This window comes from Xyrauchen texanus, chromosome 15, assembly GCF_025860055.1.
Source record: "Xyrauchen texanus isolate HMW12.3.18 chromosome 15, RBS_HiC_50CHRs, whole genome shotgun sequence".
Lineage (NCBI taxonomy): Eukaryota > Metazoa > Chordata > Actinopteri > Cypriniformes > Catostomidae > Xyrauchen > Xyrauchen texanus.
The window spans coordinates 8,248,766-8,266,800 of record NC_068290.1 but is presented as its reverse complement, the minus strand read 5'-3'; the positions used below and the strand labels follow the sequence as shown (position 1 = coordinate 8,266,800).

Genomic DNA, 18,035 nt, shown 5'->3' with positions numbered 1-18,035 from the left:
GTGTTTGGCCATTATTTTTAATTTAGAGTGATGGTAATGGTGATGTTTGTGGCATATCTATTTTAGAAGAAAAAAGATCATTGACCAAGTCAACAATGTAAACAGAGAGCTGAGACAAGCTTCTGAAATTGTTATGGTAAGATCATATTTGACATTAAGGAATATTATTTTATGCTACGATTCTTTGGTTCTAGCTGACTGGACCAATGTTTGAAATGTTTGATAGCAGTCATTAAATTAAATGACAATTACTGTTAAAAAAAAAAAATTTTTCTTCTAATTATTAAAGTTCTATCATAAAATAAATATCCTGATTTCACTTATTCTTAAACCATAAAATTTTTTTAAAAAAAAATCATTTAGAATGGGCAAATAAAATGTGTCTCCCATGCTATATGCAAATTCATGTAAATAAATACTCAACTTAAGTGTAGTTATGGATGCACACAAATATGCAAGTATATTATAAAATGTGAAACTTTTACAATCTACCTTTATTAAACATGAAAATGACACCAGATATCAATAGCACTAGATGGCCCTGAGAAATTGAACCGCATTAAAAGTATTTAAATTAAGATGTATCACTAAACGCATTAACTTTGGCAGCCCTAAAATATTAAAAAGAAATATTCTGAAACGTATCAAACACAAAAAAAAATAACCAAAGAGTCAGAGTGAAAACTAACGAAAACTACATTGAAAAGAACAAATTGACAATAAAAGATAAATAAAAAACGTTTAAAATGAATGTTTAAAAACTATAAAAACCCTGTCTATAAGCATGTATTTTCACAAGCCAAAGCGAACAGAGGAACTGTTGACTTCTGTAAAGAGAAGCCCCACACTGGTGTCAAAGGTATACTGAACACATCAAGCTGGTTACAATCTCTGATTTTGGTTTACATAAAAAACACCATTTAGATGGTTCTGCATCTGATGTGGATAGAACGTTCTGCAATCAAGAACAGTGCAGATACAAAGCAACACATTCAACTATGATCAATAAAGAAAGAGGGGTGGGGGTGGGTCAACCAATGCTAAACCTTTCTGCCATATTGTCTCCCCACTCCTCTAAATACAAGCTACATAACAACAGCCCATTGAAGAACAGCATGATCTGTTGAAGGGAAAACATTTTAATTAACAACATTAAGAAAATATCAAAGTGCATGGAAGTAGGAAGCATTATTTGGCACTAAAATAACATGAAACACTGATCTACACCAACTGTCTACCACAATTAAATCATCTTACAATTTTGGCTGAACAGGGTGAACAAAGACACCCAAACAATCTTGCCTGAGGATTATAACTTCATAACCAATTATATGAAGAAAAAAAGAAAGAAAAATGGGGAAACAGGCTGTTTGCCATCAATATTGTGAATAATATGCAAATTAAAGGCTTCTTCCTGTTATACAGTATGTATGAAAAAACATAGACAGTCAAACAGAAATCAAAAGAGAGCAAACATGCACCTTTAATGGTGGTTAATGGCATGGTGTTTTGCATGAAGAATGGGGTATGCAGTTAAAGCAAAAATAAGGTTTTACACAGGCAGGTCCAGTTTAATTAATTAGATCTCGAGCTACAGTCTAATCCATTTTAATGCTATTAAAACAAGCAGGGGGTCATCATGGTACACTGCCATGGGACGTTTTGAGAAGTTCAGAATTATATTAAATCCAAGTAAAGCACCTTAAGCTTAAATCGGTCATTAAAACAAATTGTCATACTGAACAGACCCTAATCAGAGTAGATGCCATATTTAATTTGACATGAACAAAACTGAGGCTGTGAGGGAGAGAAGTTCAGTCCGTTCAAATAGTCATACTGTTTTGTACCAGGACAACAGTCAATAGTTCAGTCAGCGAAACACTGAAAAAAAGTAGGGGGAGACATGGGTTTGAAAAATAAGACGCAACTAGTGATTGAGATATATCCGGCAATTTTTTGCCAATTTGAGATTGTCTACATTGGTCAGATATTCATGCTAGTTTGGTCAATTAACCAATTCCAAAACTACCAACAACTAGGCCTGGGTACTGATACAGATTTCCTGGTTCAATTTGATTCTGATTTCAATTTGATTTCCATTAATTTGGGTATATTTCAGGTATAATGTCATTTTGCTTGCATTTGAAATAAATTCTCTCCCAGCTAATTTTGTTAATTATACAGGGGACCTTCTAACTAGTAAATAATGAAAATATACATTTTCAAATGTTATATTATCATTAGATTTTCAGATTTTTTTTTTTTTACATTTTAGATTTTTTTTAAAAGTACAAATCCATTAATTCCATCATTAATATGATGTCTGGAAATTACATATGTATATATACACAGTGCTGTGAAAAAGTATTTGCCCCTTCCTGATTTCTTCTATATTTGTGTAATTTTCAAACTATTTTGTTTTAGGGGGCTGTGGCATGGCGGAGGGCGGGCCGGGTCGTGATACTACACACCCGGTCTTGTATTAAGCTAATTATGCCTCCGTGAGGTTTAAAGGCTGACTGCAGAGGGCCGTGCAGGAGAGAGAGATCATTAGCGGACATGTCCGTCATATGTGTTTATGTCTTTGTTTTAAGTTTACCATTAAACTATCATTTATATTATCAAGCCGGTTCTCGCCTCCTCCTTTCCATTGAATACGTTACAGGGGCTTTCACAATGGGTATGTTTGCGGCGGACCGATTCCGTGTGCGATTGTTCTTGGTGCCCCCCGCAGCATTGGTCTGGTTTCACACTGATTTGATTATATCGAACCCCAGTCCATTTGTGTTCATCTTACGTCATCACAAACACGCATGGTGAACACAACACGACTCATCATACTTTTTGTTATTTTGGTGCCATTATGCACAGCAGAGCGAACGACAACTGCGTATATGTGCACTTCATGGCGTAACTCATCAGGCGGTTTGCTGCGGTTCGCAAACTAGTCAAAAGATAGAGACAAAAAAGGCATCTCAGTATATATTATTTCTTTAGATAGGGATAACTTTAGATAAAACTAAATTAAATTGAAAGGACAAATTGAAAATCTAAATTCAAATTCAAAACAATAATAACAACTCTGGTTTTAATGGCAAACACAGCTTTCACTTTCTTTAGTCAATGTTTGAGTGGAGGAGAAAAAGCAACAAATAAATGAAATGTCAACAGAACGCAATAAGATTTGTGTTGAAGTTTTGTCTTCATACACCTAAAGTATATGCTTTCATTCTAAAACCACTTTGAAGTTTGTTCAGCAGGAAACTAATCATAAAATATAGAGGTGTTTTCATTACATTTATATTGACAATTGTTTTTTCTTAATTGTGAAAGTTAAAATAAGCTTAAAATATTGATGTTGAGTTTACAGTTACAATTTGAATTCAGATTCATGAACAGATTCATTCAGACTCGCCTGTTATGGACTCAGTCTTAAGTTGCTAGGGAGGGTAGAGTCACATGGGGTAATAATAGTCACATCGTGGACGCTATAATGTAGTTCGTTCTCGGTGGGGAAAGTGGCGAGTTGTGTGTGGATGAGACCATCAACCCGCTCATCTTATCACATAGCTTGTTGAGCGTGTTACCACGGAGACATAGCGCGTGTGGAGGGTTAATGCTATTCTCCGCGGTAAAGCGCTCAACAAGCCTGGTGATAAGATTAGCGGGTTGACAGTCTCAGACGCGAAGGCAACTGAGATTCGTCCTCCAACACCCGGATTGAGGCGAGTCACTATGTGACCACCATGAGGGCATGAGGGCAAAAAAAAAAATAAATAATAATATTTCACTTTACCACTCTGCCGTTTAGATATTGTTATTAGCATCGGCCATTTAATAAAACCCATATTGGTCGCCCACTACTCAGTTTTCATTTGCTTCAAATCAAATATGCCATCTTCTCCAGCTAAGGTCTACATAGTCTATTTACATTTTCTGCACAATTCGCAACCCTCATGCTAATAAGGCAATGAATTCACTGAATATGAATGTCATCCTTGTAAGAACCAGATATAGGTCAGAAGTCTCCTCGCAATACACATAAGTCATTTTAAGAATGAGCATGTGGCTTGTGAGTTGTAGACGATTCTTGCCTTACTCATCTGGCAAAGCACTGTTACCAAACACCAAGTACCTCCTTTCCAACATGCACAAGGTTCCAGAACCTTAGGGGGGTAGGGAGGAGTTGAGACAAATTTGTGATCTCAGCTAAAGTGTGAAATAAGCTGGAGGGGAAGGATGGTTTTAGTCAGTGTGATTTTTAAAACACACACAAAGCAATGAGTGAAAGAATCCCATACATTCACTGTATACCTCCATGAGCAAAAAGACCAGATGGTAAGCTTGAGGATAAGAGAAGTAAATAAAGGAGAGACAGTCATGTGGAGGGAGGGCGTGACTTACTTTCAAGTTCCTCTTTTTCGAAGTTTGTGTGGATGGTAGAGCTGGTTTTCCCCTGATCAACAACGGCTTCCTCGTCATTGCCCTGAAAAGAGATATAGACAGATTCATATATATCAAAACACAATAAACAATGGGACAGAATGCCATTCTAATTATTCACACTTTTGCCTGGCTATAGTTTGGAATTGTGCAATTGTTTAGAGTTTATACCTTAAGTGGGTTTAAGATTATTATTTTCCTGACAATACATTCCTTAGCACGCAATGGAGGGAAATTACAGCCGTTACTGAATAAACAACAAGAATTCCCTTTGAAAACGACAAATGGAACAAACGACATGGACATCTCCTCAGCCAACAAGAATAGTGTAATTAAGAACCAAAATTCAATACACTGCATGCCCCCACAAATATAAAGCTTATTAGTGGGGCTTGCTAAAGTAAGCATCTCTATTACCATGGCTCATAATTCGAGTTAGGGATTTGAACAATCCCATAAACCAAAGTAGTAAATGTAGGCCTCGTCCCACACCATTTGCGCTTCAGACAAGAATAACTAAAATTTAGTGGCTTGTTGAGAAGAGCTGTTCTATTATTTTTCAAAGCAATCAGACTTACGCTTTTCTTCATAAAATGTAGCAATGGCCTTAATCACACCTCTCTCAAATCAGACTTGCTGAGGTCCCTATTATCTTCTAATTGCTGGTGTCTTTTGACATCTGCCTTGTCTGAATGGGTGTACGAAAGAATTGAAAAGTGGCGGGGAAACATTAAGGCATGAGTTTTTGAAAAGTAATGATTTTCTACAAAAAAAGTGAGGAGGAATGCTTGTGCATCTGTCAAGGTTTCATATAAGGGTCTAGGGCACGGCATGAAAGGCTTCAAAGTATAATTTTGTATAAGACAGGGATTAAACTAAACTACACCTACAAAGCTGGCTCTAAATGCATGCTGCAGCTGCACATGAAACCAGTGTCAACTTCCAGTCCATAACATGTCTGTTACATGATATTTCCAACCACAGCTTCAGTTTAACAGGCTCACACAGGCCGAATCACATTTGGAGAGCATCTAAACGAGTGACTATAATGGTTATGTACTGCCCACTTACTTCTATAAAAAGACAATGAGCAGAAATTTGGCCCAAGATAATTAAATTTCCTCTTTTATCAGGAGTCAAATCACAATCTACATGCACAATGATTACCATGAAATGAGAAACATTTTTCCAATTACAGTGAAGAAGGGTTCCAAAAGTAAGTTTGGGACACACAGTAATGCACTATACAACCTTGTCCTGAGCTTTTCAGCCTAATATGTCTGTGAGAACATTTTGGAGGTTGCTTTAAAAGGAGATGGTATATTGGAGACCGTGATTCTGTGACATTTTTCCAGATGCCACCCATGGTACTCTCAGGACTATGCCCCTACTGCATATTTGTTGAAGTTCCCCTGACAATACCCTTATTCCCACAATTCCCAACCATTGCTGCTGCAAAGGCCAGGTCTCCAGATGGAATTCTAGGTAGATCTGTGAGAAAACAATTTATCGCATCCTTTCCTGTGAAAACGCTTAAAGGAAAAGTTCAAACAAAACATTGAGTCATAGTGTAAGCATTGAGTCCCCCCCGGCAACCGGCAGTCTTCAAAATTGTCCTTGTGTGTTCCACAGAAGAAAGAAACTCATACAGGTTTGAACAGGGTCTGAAATAAACAACTGTCAAGCTGTTGGCGGGTGCTTTTTCCTTTCTATTAATGTCTGTCACCTTCTAAATGTAATTTTCCAGTTTTGTCTTCAAGGGGGCTCTGTTGGCCTACATTCAGCAAGGTCGCAGGTGTTTAGACAATACGGCCCTTAGTTTCCCGCTGCTCATCGAGAACCTCAGTTATCAGTAAATCTAAAACCATGATGAAGGCAATGTTCATGAACATTCATGCCATCATGAAGAAAGGAAGACCACTCTCGGATTTAGAGTGGATGTGCGAGTAAGTGTTAATTACACACCACCACACACAAAATTCGGTTCAGTTCTATTAATGGTTCATGAACGTGCATCCTTCCAATGATGTGGAAAGAAAACCGAACAAAATTAAACAGACAGTGTTTTTCAGCACTACAACACTGCTACTGAATCTACAGCGCAAGACAGAAAGCACGACCATCACTGTCCGATTCCAAACAAATTATTCTTTTGAGTCGGTTCTTTTGACTCTACAGTGCGCATGATTTCCATGCAAATGACTAATCTGTTTTAACTAATAACATATACTATTGTATTGTTCTTGTACAGACTGAATACATCATTTAAACATTCATAGTGTAGGTTGGATAAAGTATGTGAACCACTAGGTTAATGACGTCAACAAAAGCTAATTATTGAGGAGTTGGCAAACCTGGCATCCAATTAATGAAACGAAATTGGAGGTATGGGTTAGAGCTACTTTGACTTATAAAACGTACGTTTTGAGCTTGCTATTCACAAGACATGGACCATGCCTTCCAAAAAAAGAGATCTCAGTAGACCTAGGATCAAGAATTGTTGCTTTGCCTGAAGCTGAAATTGGTTACAAAGTTCTCAAAGAGCTTAGATATTCATCTGTCTATAAATGGAGAGGTTTTAGTAGTGTGGCTACTCTCCCTAGAAGTTGCCGTCCAGCAAAGATGACTCAAATGGCACACCGCAGAATGCTCAATGGGGTAAAAAGAACAATAGAGTGACAGCTAAAGACTTGAGGAATCATTGCAACTGGTTAGCATCTCTTTTTTGTATAATAGACTCATGAACACTTTAAACAGGCATGGTGTCCATGGCAGGACACCACGAAGGAAGCCACTGCTTTCCAACAAAAACACTGCTGTCTGCTGTTAGCTTACGCAAATTGTATTTGTCTATACTTGTGACTTTGATGAAGATGATATCATATTTTATGACCAATTAATGCAGAAAACCAGCCAATTCCAAAGGGTTCACATACTTTTTCTTACCACTGTGTAGTAATGGCCATCATACTGATTATCGGTCATACAGTTTCTATATCAGTTCCTCCCTACATAACGCATTACGTACTCTGCTGGTTGAGTGTATGTGAGTGTGTAATGAGTGTGTGTCCCTTCCAGTACATTCACAGAGTCCAGGATATTAAAAACCAAGGTGGCCCTGTCCTACCACAGGCCTCTGTCCAAGAATTCCTGAGTGCTGTGGCATCCAATATCACCACAAAGGGCAAAATGCAGCAAAGGGTATGATGTGAAGATAGAATTTAACACCACAATCACAATTAAGGTGAGAAATTCCACATTCTCTCCACTAAACAATTTTATGAACTAAATTTCATGCTGCACACGTCCTTTAAAGGCAATATTTTAAAACAGGACCCCCCAAGCAAACACTGATGCCAACCGAATCATGTTAGATGAGGAACACAGAATCTGAAATGTGAATCAAACAGCAAGTTCACAATAAAAAAAATATTTAACAAATTTCACAGCTACATTAGGTCAAACATGCAAGTGTGTGCCCAAACACATACCGAGGAAATCGTAGATCCTCTGGTTGTCCTCAGATTCACAACATCTCCCCAGAAGTTCTGCATTGTTCACAGACCCTGGGGAGGGACTTTACAAATTCGTCACTTGTAAAGAAATCAAACAGCACAGAAGACCACAAGACCTTCACTGAAACGGTCACTCGGGTCCAGAATTAGTTATTAATGATTCAGCAAAAGCTATCTTATCCAAAGCGTCCACTACCAGAGGTAAAAATGAAAAAGACGCTCAAGAGATGAACCTCAAGTGTTAAGACCGAAAGGAATGACGGCTACAATCAGGATCTATGGAAGAGGAAGTCTCCACACACTTCCTTAACAAGGCAGTTCTAATATACCAAGACCAAGCACCATAACAGTTTGCATCACATGCACAAGCTACAGAGCGAATGTTCCAAATCACTAGCTGCACACTGACTAGATGGAAGCAGATTTCTTCTGCTGACGTTGGAAGGGTCTCACTCATGTAAGCCAAGACCTCAACATGAGGTGTTATTTATATCCCAGAATTCAGCTTCAGTGTGTGTGAATGGGTGTATGTGAGGGTCTGTTGTTGTGAGCGTGCATGTGATTTTCCACAAGTGATAAGGGTGAGCGCTCTTATTCAAACAGGACAGGAGCTATACATGGGCCTGAGTGCTGGAAGCAGGAGGGGCAGCATGCCATTCCCCTGAGGTGTTAGAGGACATTCAGGGCTTCAAGCAAACTGAAACAGCACAAATACAATACCAAAACATACTCACACATGTATAAGCAACTCTGTGTCTATTCAATGCTTTATTTATAAGTCTTTGGGGGCTTCTCAGCCAATATGGATATTTATGCGAACAAAATGTATGTTTGCTTGATTGATCAATATATCAATAGATCATTAGTATACCAATGGAGTAGTATGACCAAATCCACAGTATTCATCAAGCAGAAAGCGAGAAACACTGGACACCTCTTCTCAACAGTAACCAAGATAATTGTTCATGGTGCTTAAATGGTGCTTGTTTAACAAAACAAAAGCAGATAGTTTTCGCAGTTGTCGTACATACGTCATATATTAGGGTCACGAGATGATTCCAACATCTATTCATACTACTCGCATGCATACCTTAAAGAATGTACTGTTTTGCAGGTAGATAAGTGCATCCTTCATCAAATACAGTACATACTGTGACAGTATGGGGTTTCGGAAGCAGCATATGTGTGTTCTAAAAGTTCTAAATGTATACTATGCTAAAAGTATGCATACTGATACTATGCACATCAAGAGAAAGAATGCAAACCTGTTGCCCCTGACAACCAAGTAACCTTTGGAAATCCTGCCATTCAAACAGTAAAGCTGTTAATGCCTCTAATTAAATCTGAAAAGCAGTGCACTCTATACAAATGGTGGGGGCTTAAGTAAAGAGTGATAAAATAAAAAAGTCCTATTCTGACCCAGAGAACCATTGATAGATGGTCTGCCGGAAAGAAAAGACTCTGAAACAATTGTAAGTGGATGCTTCAAGAATTCAATCATTACCAGATAGAGAAAACTGAACAAAATAAAAGTATTGAGATCATTTATTGATCAAAACTGACTAATTTAATTACCAAAATTTTTGACTATAAAGATTTCAGTAGTCGATACATTACGAGATAAAATTCACCAGGGCACGACCTTATCCGCTTGTGAGGGACAAGTGGATTTTTTGAAGAGGCAAATTAAAGATAATTTTACTTGCCCGACCAGAAAAGTTTCCTTATTAAATGTCAATAAAAAAAAATAACTGGCTATATTTTTAATGCAGGCCTAGGTGCATGATCCAGTAATAGCTGTGTGCGGTTTGATTGACAGGTGGCTTAAATTACTCTAATAACAGGAAAATGCTAACTTTTATTACAAAATGTATGCAGGCATCATGAGCAGCCCTCTAAATAAATTTGCATCCAAATATGCGACTAAATTTCACGCTATGTGAGTAAAATATGTCAGTTATTAATAACTGGCTTGTACATATTTAGATTTCACTTGCCAGTGATTGAGCTGTGAAGTGGTGAAGCACTGAGATCCTTTTACTGAATAAGAAGCTAGCAATTAAGAAGCTGGATTCAGCCTCATCTGTCACTGCATGTTGTGTCTCATGAGCGAACACTCTTAAGGAAATGTACCATATTTAGTTGCAGAGCATCTGGTGCTGTCTTGGATTGCCACCATCGCTTTAGTTGAACCACGATATGCCATAGTTACATTTATATTGTATTTAACCACGTAAACTTTAATTTTGGTTAAACTTTTCCATGGACAGTTTTTACAACATTCTCCATTTTACATCATGGCTACAGACCAGTGTAACGCACCTGTTGGATGACTATTAGAAGGTAAATGTGTTGCAAAACTCGAACGCTTGTAGATTTGAATTTGAGAACTTGTAAAATAAATATTTGTACAAGCAAGTCAATACACATTATGCAAGTAAAAGTCTTTTGGCTCTTTCCATGTATTGTGTGTCCAAAGATGAAATCCACACACTCATTTTCATTTCATGTCTCTTAATAACCTTTCTGTTATTTACAGGCAGTTGTTGATCAAAAAGTGAAAAAGAAATATAACATTTTAAATCACAATTTCCACGGATTAGATAAAAACAACTATGTAACATTAATGTTCGCTGCGACTATTCAACCGTAAACACTAGCTATCAGAAGCTTGCGTAAACACTTTCTCTTAAAGAGACAGTACTTTAGTGCTTGTTACATATCAATGTAACCTCATTGTAAATAAATGTTAAATAAATTTAGTAATGTAGGTGTAATAAATGTGTAAATTATAAATATTTAAAGGGACAATCAAACATTATGGAATGCTTTTACTTGAGAACACTGTAAATATGAATTAGCTGTAATAAGAGTACCTGTGCTAACTACTCTAATGGCTGCATGAAAACAGGTCACAACACTTGATACCACTTTTCCGATTGACTCTTAACCTGCTGAGCATATGGTTGTGCCCTCTGTGGCTTTATCAACAGCACTGTCTGCTGGGAGCTGCTGATCCTCCAGACAGAGAACAATGACAAACTTCCTGCTGTCTAATCTTTCTTCTGAACCATTGCTATAACGTTTTAATAGTGCATACTCAATGAACCATAAAATCCTCCCTCATCACCAATATCCTGATAGAGTCATGGGAGAGAACAGAAGAGGAGCGTCATTGTCCTGAAGTAAATATATGATGAATACACCTGAGTAAATGGGTAACGGTAAAGCAACAGTTGAATTAAAAAAAAAAATGCTCTTTGTTCAACAACAAAAGGTCCAATGGATTCTCCAAAGAGCATCTTGAGTGGTTACTGCGATTATTCGAGCAGTCTTCGACTGGTAATGTGATCCTATCATGGCGGCCCCCATGAGGAGACCCTCCCTATGTAGAATACAACAGATTTTATAAGCTTACTGATATCGATTGAGTCTTCATCTCAAGTGAGAGGTCATGATTTAATTTAAATGCTTCAAAATTACTGTTCATATCTTTCAGAGTAAATTATTTTTTAATCAGGAAAATTGCTGAGTGCACATTTAATGGGTAGTAGGGCTGAAAAATTAGTTGACGTCATCGACAACGTCAAGAATAAAAAATTGTCGACCAAAAATGTAATTGTCGAATAGTCATTTGATCTCATTTAACGTAACATGAGATCACATTAAACTCTAATGTCGTGCAAGAGCAACATTGCAGTTCGTGCCTGATTGAGGAGAGGAAGAATTACACCGCTCACAGCCCAGATGCACTCTAAACTTTCCAAACAGCTTCAGGTGATGTACGCAGCTTTATTAATAAGAGAGAGTTAGTTTTTTGTGAGTTAAAGATGGATTGAAGTGAACAGAAATGTGAGAGAGGGAAGTCTTCGCCCCATTATACACTGCAACAAAATACGTTTATGATTTTATTTTGGCTTGTTTTCCAATAAAAATTTCTCAAACTAATCTAAAACTATGTATATTTACTTTAGGAACTAAGAAAAATTATTATCTGATAATGTTGAATATAATATAAAAAACACAAATATTTTTAAATATCTAAGCATGCTTTAAAAAAGATGCATTCACCTGAGAAACAGCATATAAGTTATTTATACTTGCTTTTAGAGAATAAATATTGAATATAAGTATATCTTGTCTTTACTGCACTAGCAGAAGTATAACCAAGTGAAATAAAATAAAAAGTATATACAAAATATAGTTGTATTTAAGATACATCCTCTTAAAGCAAGTCTAAATATCTTATGTTGCTTCTCAATTAAATGCATCTTGTTTTAAGGATTTTTAGACAATTTTAAATGGAAAGCAAGACAAAAACACTTGATAACAATAGTTTTTTGCAGTGAATTTCTTTACTGAATTAAACTTAATAAAAAGTATTTATCCCGTTAATTCAGTGAGTCATTTAGAGGTATTTTTAAAAGATTATTTTCCCCCTCTTTATTGTTAGTAAGCATGTTTAATACAACCTTTTAAGTTGGGGCACAAGTTGAATACTCAGTTAAGAGCTAATGATTAATCTTTGTAATAATCGCTGAACAGTCGAATAATCGTTCTAATAATCGTTAGATTAATCGATTATCAAAATAAACGTTAGTTGCAGCCTTAATGCGTAGTATAAATGATGCCGCACAGAGTATAAATGCATGCTTCATTCATCTAGGCTCTAGGGTGCTTTGGTTCATTGACTTCTTAAGAAAGATTTGAAAATACTTAACCAATATGATAACAATATACATAATAGGTATATTAGACTATTGCATAAATTATGATTGGGCTGCAATAATCCACAAACACTTGGATTTAAGTAAATTCAAACTCACTCTCAGTCAGTAAGCTCACCTGTGATTTGCCATTCTAGACCGTGGACTAAATTATTGACAATATACACCAACAGGAGACTTGGGGAGAAAACGAGAGAGTATTTAAAATTCCAAAACTCTTTAGGTAGCAAGTCTGTGATTTACTTTTTTTTTATATTTGATAATATTGATTCTGCACCCACTTGAAGAGTGTTACACTGTTTACAGAATAAATCAATGTAGCAAAGGCCTATTGGTTGCTGTTTATATGACAAAAAATTCCCTTATGTTCCGCTTCACACACTTTGAAAAGATAAATCCAATGTAACAATATGCACACTGACATTTTCAATGTAAATACAACAATCCTTACACTCACATATGATTCAAGTTTCATGACAGGAGACTTTACTGGTGTCCTGTTGGCATAAACTTACTCAGATCTGTTACTTTTGTCTTTAAATGAACTAGCTTATATATATATATATATATATATATATATATATATATATATATATATATATATATATATATATATACATACACACACATATATGCCAGGAAAGTTCATTAAGTCTGTTACTATCTGTTGAAAAGGCAAATAAATTGGCATTGGTGGTGAATGGAAAGGAAATATTTACCAAAGTCGTTATGACTACATGGTAATGAAGCTTTTGAGGAATAACAGAGAGAGAGACGTGCAATGGGACACAGAAGTGCACTATTTTTATACATAGGCCTAGATATGTGAATATCATAACTTTAAAATACACTTTAAGAATGTATAACTTCAGATACATTTAATGTATTTATAAATGTATGTGGCGTGTACATCTTTGTGAGATTTTGAACACGTTTTATCATTCAGATACATTTTGAAACAATTAAATGCAATAATCCAATTTCTTAAATTGCTCTAAACATATATACAGTTGAAGTCAGACGTTTACATACACCTTAGTTTTTCACAATTCCTGATATTTTACCGTAGAAAACATTCCCTGTCTTAGGTTAGTTAGGATCACTACTTTATTTTAAGAATGAGAAATGTCAGAATAATTGTAGAGAGAATTATTTATTTACTCTTTTACTTTACTCTCAGTGGGTCAGAAGTTTATATACACTTTGTTAGTATTTGGTGGCATTGCCTTTAAATGGTTTAACTTGGGTCAGATGTTTTGGGTTGCCTTCCACAAGCTTCTCACAAGAAGTTACTGGAATTTTGGCCCATTCCTCCACACAGAACTGGTGTAACTGAGTCAGGATTATAGGCCTCCTTGCTCGCACATACTTTTTCAGTTGTGCTGGCAAATTTTCTAATGGATTGAGGTCAGGGCTTTGTGATGGCCACTCCAATACCTTGATTTTGTTGTCCTTAAGCCATTTTGCCCAACTTTGGAGGTATGTTTGGGGTCATTGTCCATTTGGAACACCCATTTGTGACCAAGCTTTAAATTCCTGGCTCATGTCTTGAGATGTTGCTTCAATATATCTACATATGTTGTTTTATGAAGTGCACCAGTCCCTTCTGCAGCAAAGCACCCCCACAACATGACCCTTTTTTTCTCCAAACATAACGATGGTCATTATGGCCAAACAGTTCAATTTTTGTTTCATCAGACCAGAGGACATTTCTCCAAAGACAAAGAACTTTGTCCCCATGTTCACTTGCAAACTGTAGTCTGGCTTTTTTTTATGGCAGTTTTGGAGCAGCGGCTTCTTCCTTGCTGAGGAGCCTTTCAGGTTGTCAATATAGGACTTGTTTTACTGTGGATATAGATACTTGTCTACCTGTTTCCTCCTGCATCTTAACAAGGTTCTTTGCTGTTGTTCTGTGAATGATTTTCACTTTTCGTACCAAACTATGTACATCTCTAGGAGACAGAATGTGTCTCCTTCCTCAGTTGTATGATGGCTGTGTGGTCCCATGGTGTATATACTTGCGTACTATTGTTTGTACAGATGAATATGGTACCTTCAGGCATTTGCCACCACATTTGTTGAGGTCCACAATTTTTTTTTTCTGAGGTCCAGACTGATATCTTTTGATATTCCCATGATGTCAAGCAAAGATTCTCTGAGTTTGAAGGTAGGCCTTAAAATTAATCCACAGGTACACCTCCAATTGACTCAAATTATCAGAAGCTAATTGGCTTGACATCATTTTCTGGAGTTGTCTAAGCTACTTAAAGGCAAAGTTAACTTAGTTTATGTAAACTTCTTACCCAATAGAATTGTGATAAAGTCAATTAAACGTGAAACAATCTGTCTGTAAACAATTACTGGAAAAGTTACTTGCCAAAACTATAGTTTGCTAATAGTTTGCCATTGTGGAATGGTTAAAAAAAATTGTTTTAGTGACTTCAATGTAAGTGTATGTAAACTTCTGCCTTCAACTGGAGAGAGAGAGAGAGAGAGAGAGAGAGAGAGAGAGACTACTGCGCTCGTCTTCACCGTTATTATGACGCAATGATCACAGCGAAACTTCCTGGCAGAAGCGTGGTCACCTCAAAACAATGAAAGTACTTTTCCACAACACAACCTCACAAGGAAAACCTTTGATGTTCACTAAGAAAAGGTCTATGAGTCTGTGACTTTAGCAACTTAGGAAAAAGTATGGTTTTTTTTAAATACCAGTCAGCTATAAATGTCTCTCATCCCCGTCTCTCTTCTAGGTTTTCTTTCTTTGGGATAAAGGGAAAGATTACACGCGCCGAAATGTTCTACGCTTCCGCGACAACTCAACTCTCGTCAAAACAACAAATAACTTCATGCTTACTGTCGTCAGGAGGGGTTTCATCTGTTCACTGCGGTCTTCCTCCATTTGTTCAAATTGTGCACTTCTTCCGTCCCTCGCCGGAGACTGATTTGAATATGATACTTCGAAAAGCCCCTTCGCTCGTGACACAGCCACTGATAGCTGTGAATTGTATTTTTACATATATTGGGGTTTGTCGAATCCCGCCTTTTCTTAGACTGACAGGTCATTTCAACCATTCAGTCTTCGGCAACCGGCTTTTTACTGACCAATCACATGATCAGAACGACGCTTGGATATGAATACCAAGTACCAAAGGGGAGGAGTTTGTTGTCTATTGGTTGGTCTACAGAATCCACAAGAGACGAACAGTGAAGATGTGTAGATAATTGAATATTTTAAAAGAAGCATTATTGGGTTATTTGGCATAATGGTGTTGTAGGATTAAATTAACATATCGGGACATCAGTGCACAGATCCCCAGACTCCTAGCCATCCCAAGAATCCACAACATAAAAAAACATTGGTTTTCTTGAAAACAATTTACAATACAATTATAAATAATAATTTATTTATAATAGTTTATCAGTTAACATTGTTACATTGTCTAATGTTATCAGATTACTAGTTAATTGTCATTCAATTAGGTAGAAATGCCATGGAATGCCACTATATATATATATATATATATATATATATATATATATATATATATATATATATATATATATATATATATATAAAATAAAGAATTAACTAGTTTCTTCATTAACCTCCTTGCAGTAATTTCTATTGTGTTTTTACAACAATAAGGGGCTTGACAAATAACACACACAAACACTCACTCACTCACTAACTCTCTCTATCTCACACACACACACACACACACACACACACATTTATAAACACAGTATATATATACTGTTTATTCCTGGCCCCAAAGTATATGAATATGGGGAAACATATATACATTTTTATTAAAATGTATGTAATATTTATAGCCTTGTGTTACCTCAGCATGGGGCAATAGTTAGCAGGCTAGTTAGTTAGAGCAAAATGTGTCACCATATGCAAATTCTTGTAATATAGCAAACATTTCTTTAGTAATATTTAAGAAAATACTCAATTAAAATAACCACTTCAGAAAAAGGGTGTAACCTTTTTTGCTTGTTTTGATTTCTTTGGGCATTTCATGAAGTCAAGTGTCAATAATAACTTCATCATCATTAGTGCATTCAAACTTTGCACATCATTTACTTCACATTTTTGTATCCTGACTACGTAAAGCTGTTACAAGTATTCTGTTACTCCCCAAGCCTGTATATCCAGAAGTTCTCTTACGAGAGGTTCTCTCGTATTGCGTAAGCTAGCTTACGCTACGGGAAAGATTAATCTTTTCTGAGATATTGAAGCCAAAAAATTATCCTTAATTTTTGTATCCATTGTCAACGCAGTGCGGCAGCTGCAGACCTTGAGCGGGCTAGCTAGCGAGCTCATAGGTTGCTCTGTGGCAACTGCTGCAGCCTATAGACGAGCTTGGGCGAACTCGCATCCAATGAGAGGCGTCCGCACGCTCACTGCATCAAAGCCCACCAAAATGGGCGTGACTAGAGTGCATATAAGCGTAGTTCGTAGGCTGGAACCCTGATTTTCATCTCTTCAGCGAAGCTCTTCGCATCGCTGACCTGGAAGCCGCATCGCCGTTCGAGGGGCATCAAGCAAGCGTGGACAGCGCTAGAAGAAGCCGGCCGTCTCAGCCACCTTCAGCCATCCTGCGAGCTACGCCATCCGACGACGTATCCTTTTATTCAGCAAGCTAGTTCTCACGAACTATTCACAAAAGAGTACGAGCGTCTTTTTCAAGATACCTCGCTCCACTTGCGCCTCATGTCGCGCCCTTCTCAGCACAGGAGACCGCCACATCATCTGCGCTCTCTGCCTGGGACTGGGGCATGCAGAGCTCGCCCTCACTGAGGGCGGATGCGATTTCTGCGAGGAGCTACCGATGTCGACCCTGCGGGCTCGACTCGAAGCGCTCAAAGCAGAAACCGCCGCGCCGCCTTACCTTCAGCCGCGCAGGAAGAAGCGCTGCTCACAAAGGCTGCCGGAAACTGTGGTTGAAGCGACTGCCTCGCCGGAGCCTCTCCCTCGAGCATCGCTTTCACCCTCCCGCCCCCGGGACGCGCAGTTGCCGCCGGCGGCCGCACTGCTGCCATCTCGGATGACGAGGCGGAGGATAAGGGCCGCTGTTCCATCATGGCTTCGGACAGCGAGGAGTGGTCAGGCTCCCAAGCCTCCTCCTCGGCCCAGGAATCCAGCAGGACCCGCGCCGGGTCGAAGGGAGTTAACACGCCTCCTCACACAGGCCGTCGACCGCCTCGGGCTCGAGTGGTCACCGCCCCTGAGCAGGCACCCAACAGACTCGGCGGCTGCTTTCTTCAAAGCCATCGCCGCTCTACACCCGCGGCCCGGGCCACTCCCTTCCTGCCGGAATTACATACGGAGCTTGCAAAG

The 18,035-nt window shown here is 37.8% G+C and overlaps 1 protein-coding gene across 7 annotated transcripts in view; it reads right to left on the bottom strand.

Annotated features, from left to right (window-relative positions):
• Positions 1 to 15,677, bottom strand: part of LOC127656055 (sodium bicarbonate cotransporter 3-like) — a 53,047-nt gene extending 37,370 nt beyond the window's left edge. For 6 of the 7 annotated variants that reach the window (XM_052144194.1, XM_052144197.1, XM_052144191.1 and 3 more), the window contains exons 1-2: positions 7,935 to 8,401; positions 4,405 to 4,486 (exon numbers count right to left, since the gene is read on the bottom strand). In XM_052144194.1, the coding sequence (XP_052000154.1) occupies positions 4,405 to 4,486; positions 7,935 to 7,997 (145 nt within the window). In that variant the 5' untranslated portion in view covers positions 7,998 to 8,401. Of the gene's footprint in view, positions 1 to 4,404; positions 4,487 to 7,934; positions 8,402 to 15,542 lie in introns of those variants that run through there. The other variant, XM_052144192.1, reaches the window with a different exon arrangement.
• Between the last annotated feature and the right edge of the window lie 2,358 nt (positions 15,678 to 18,035).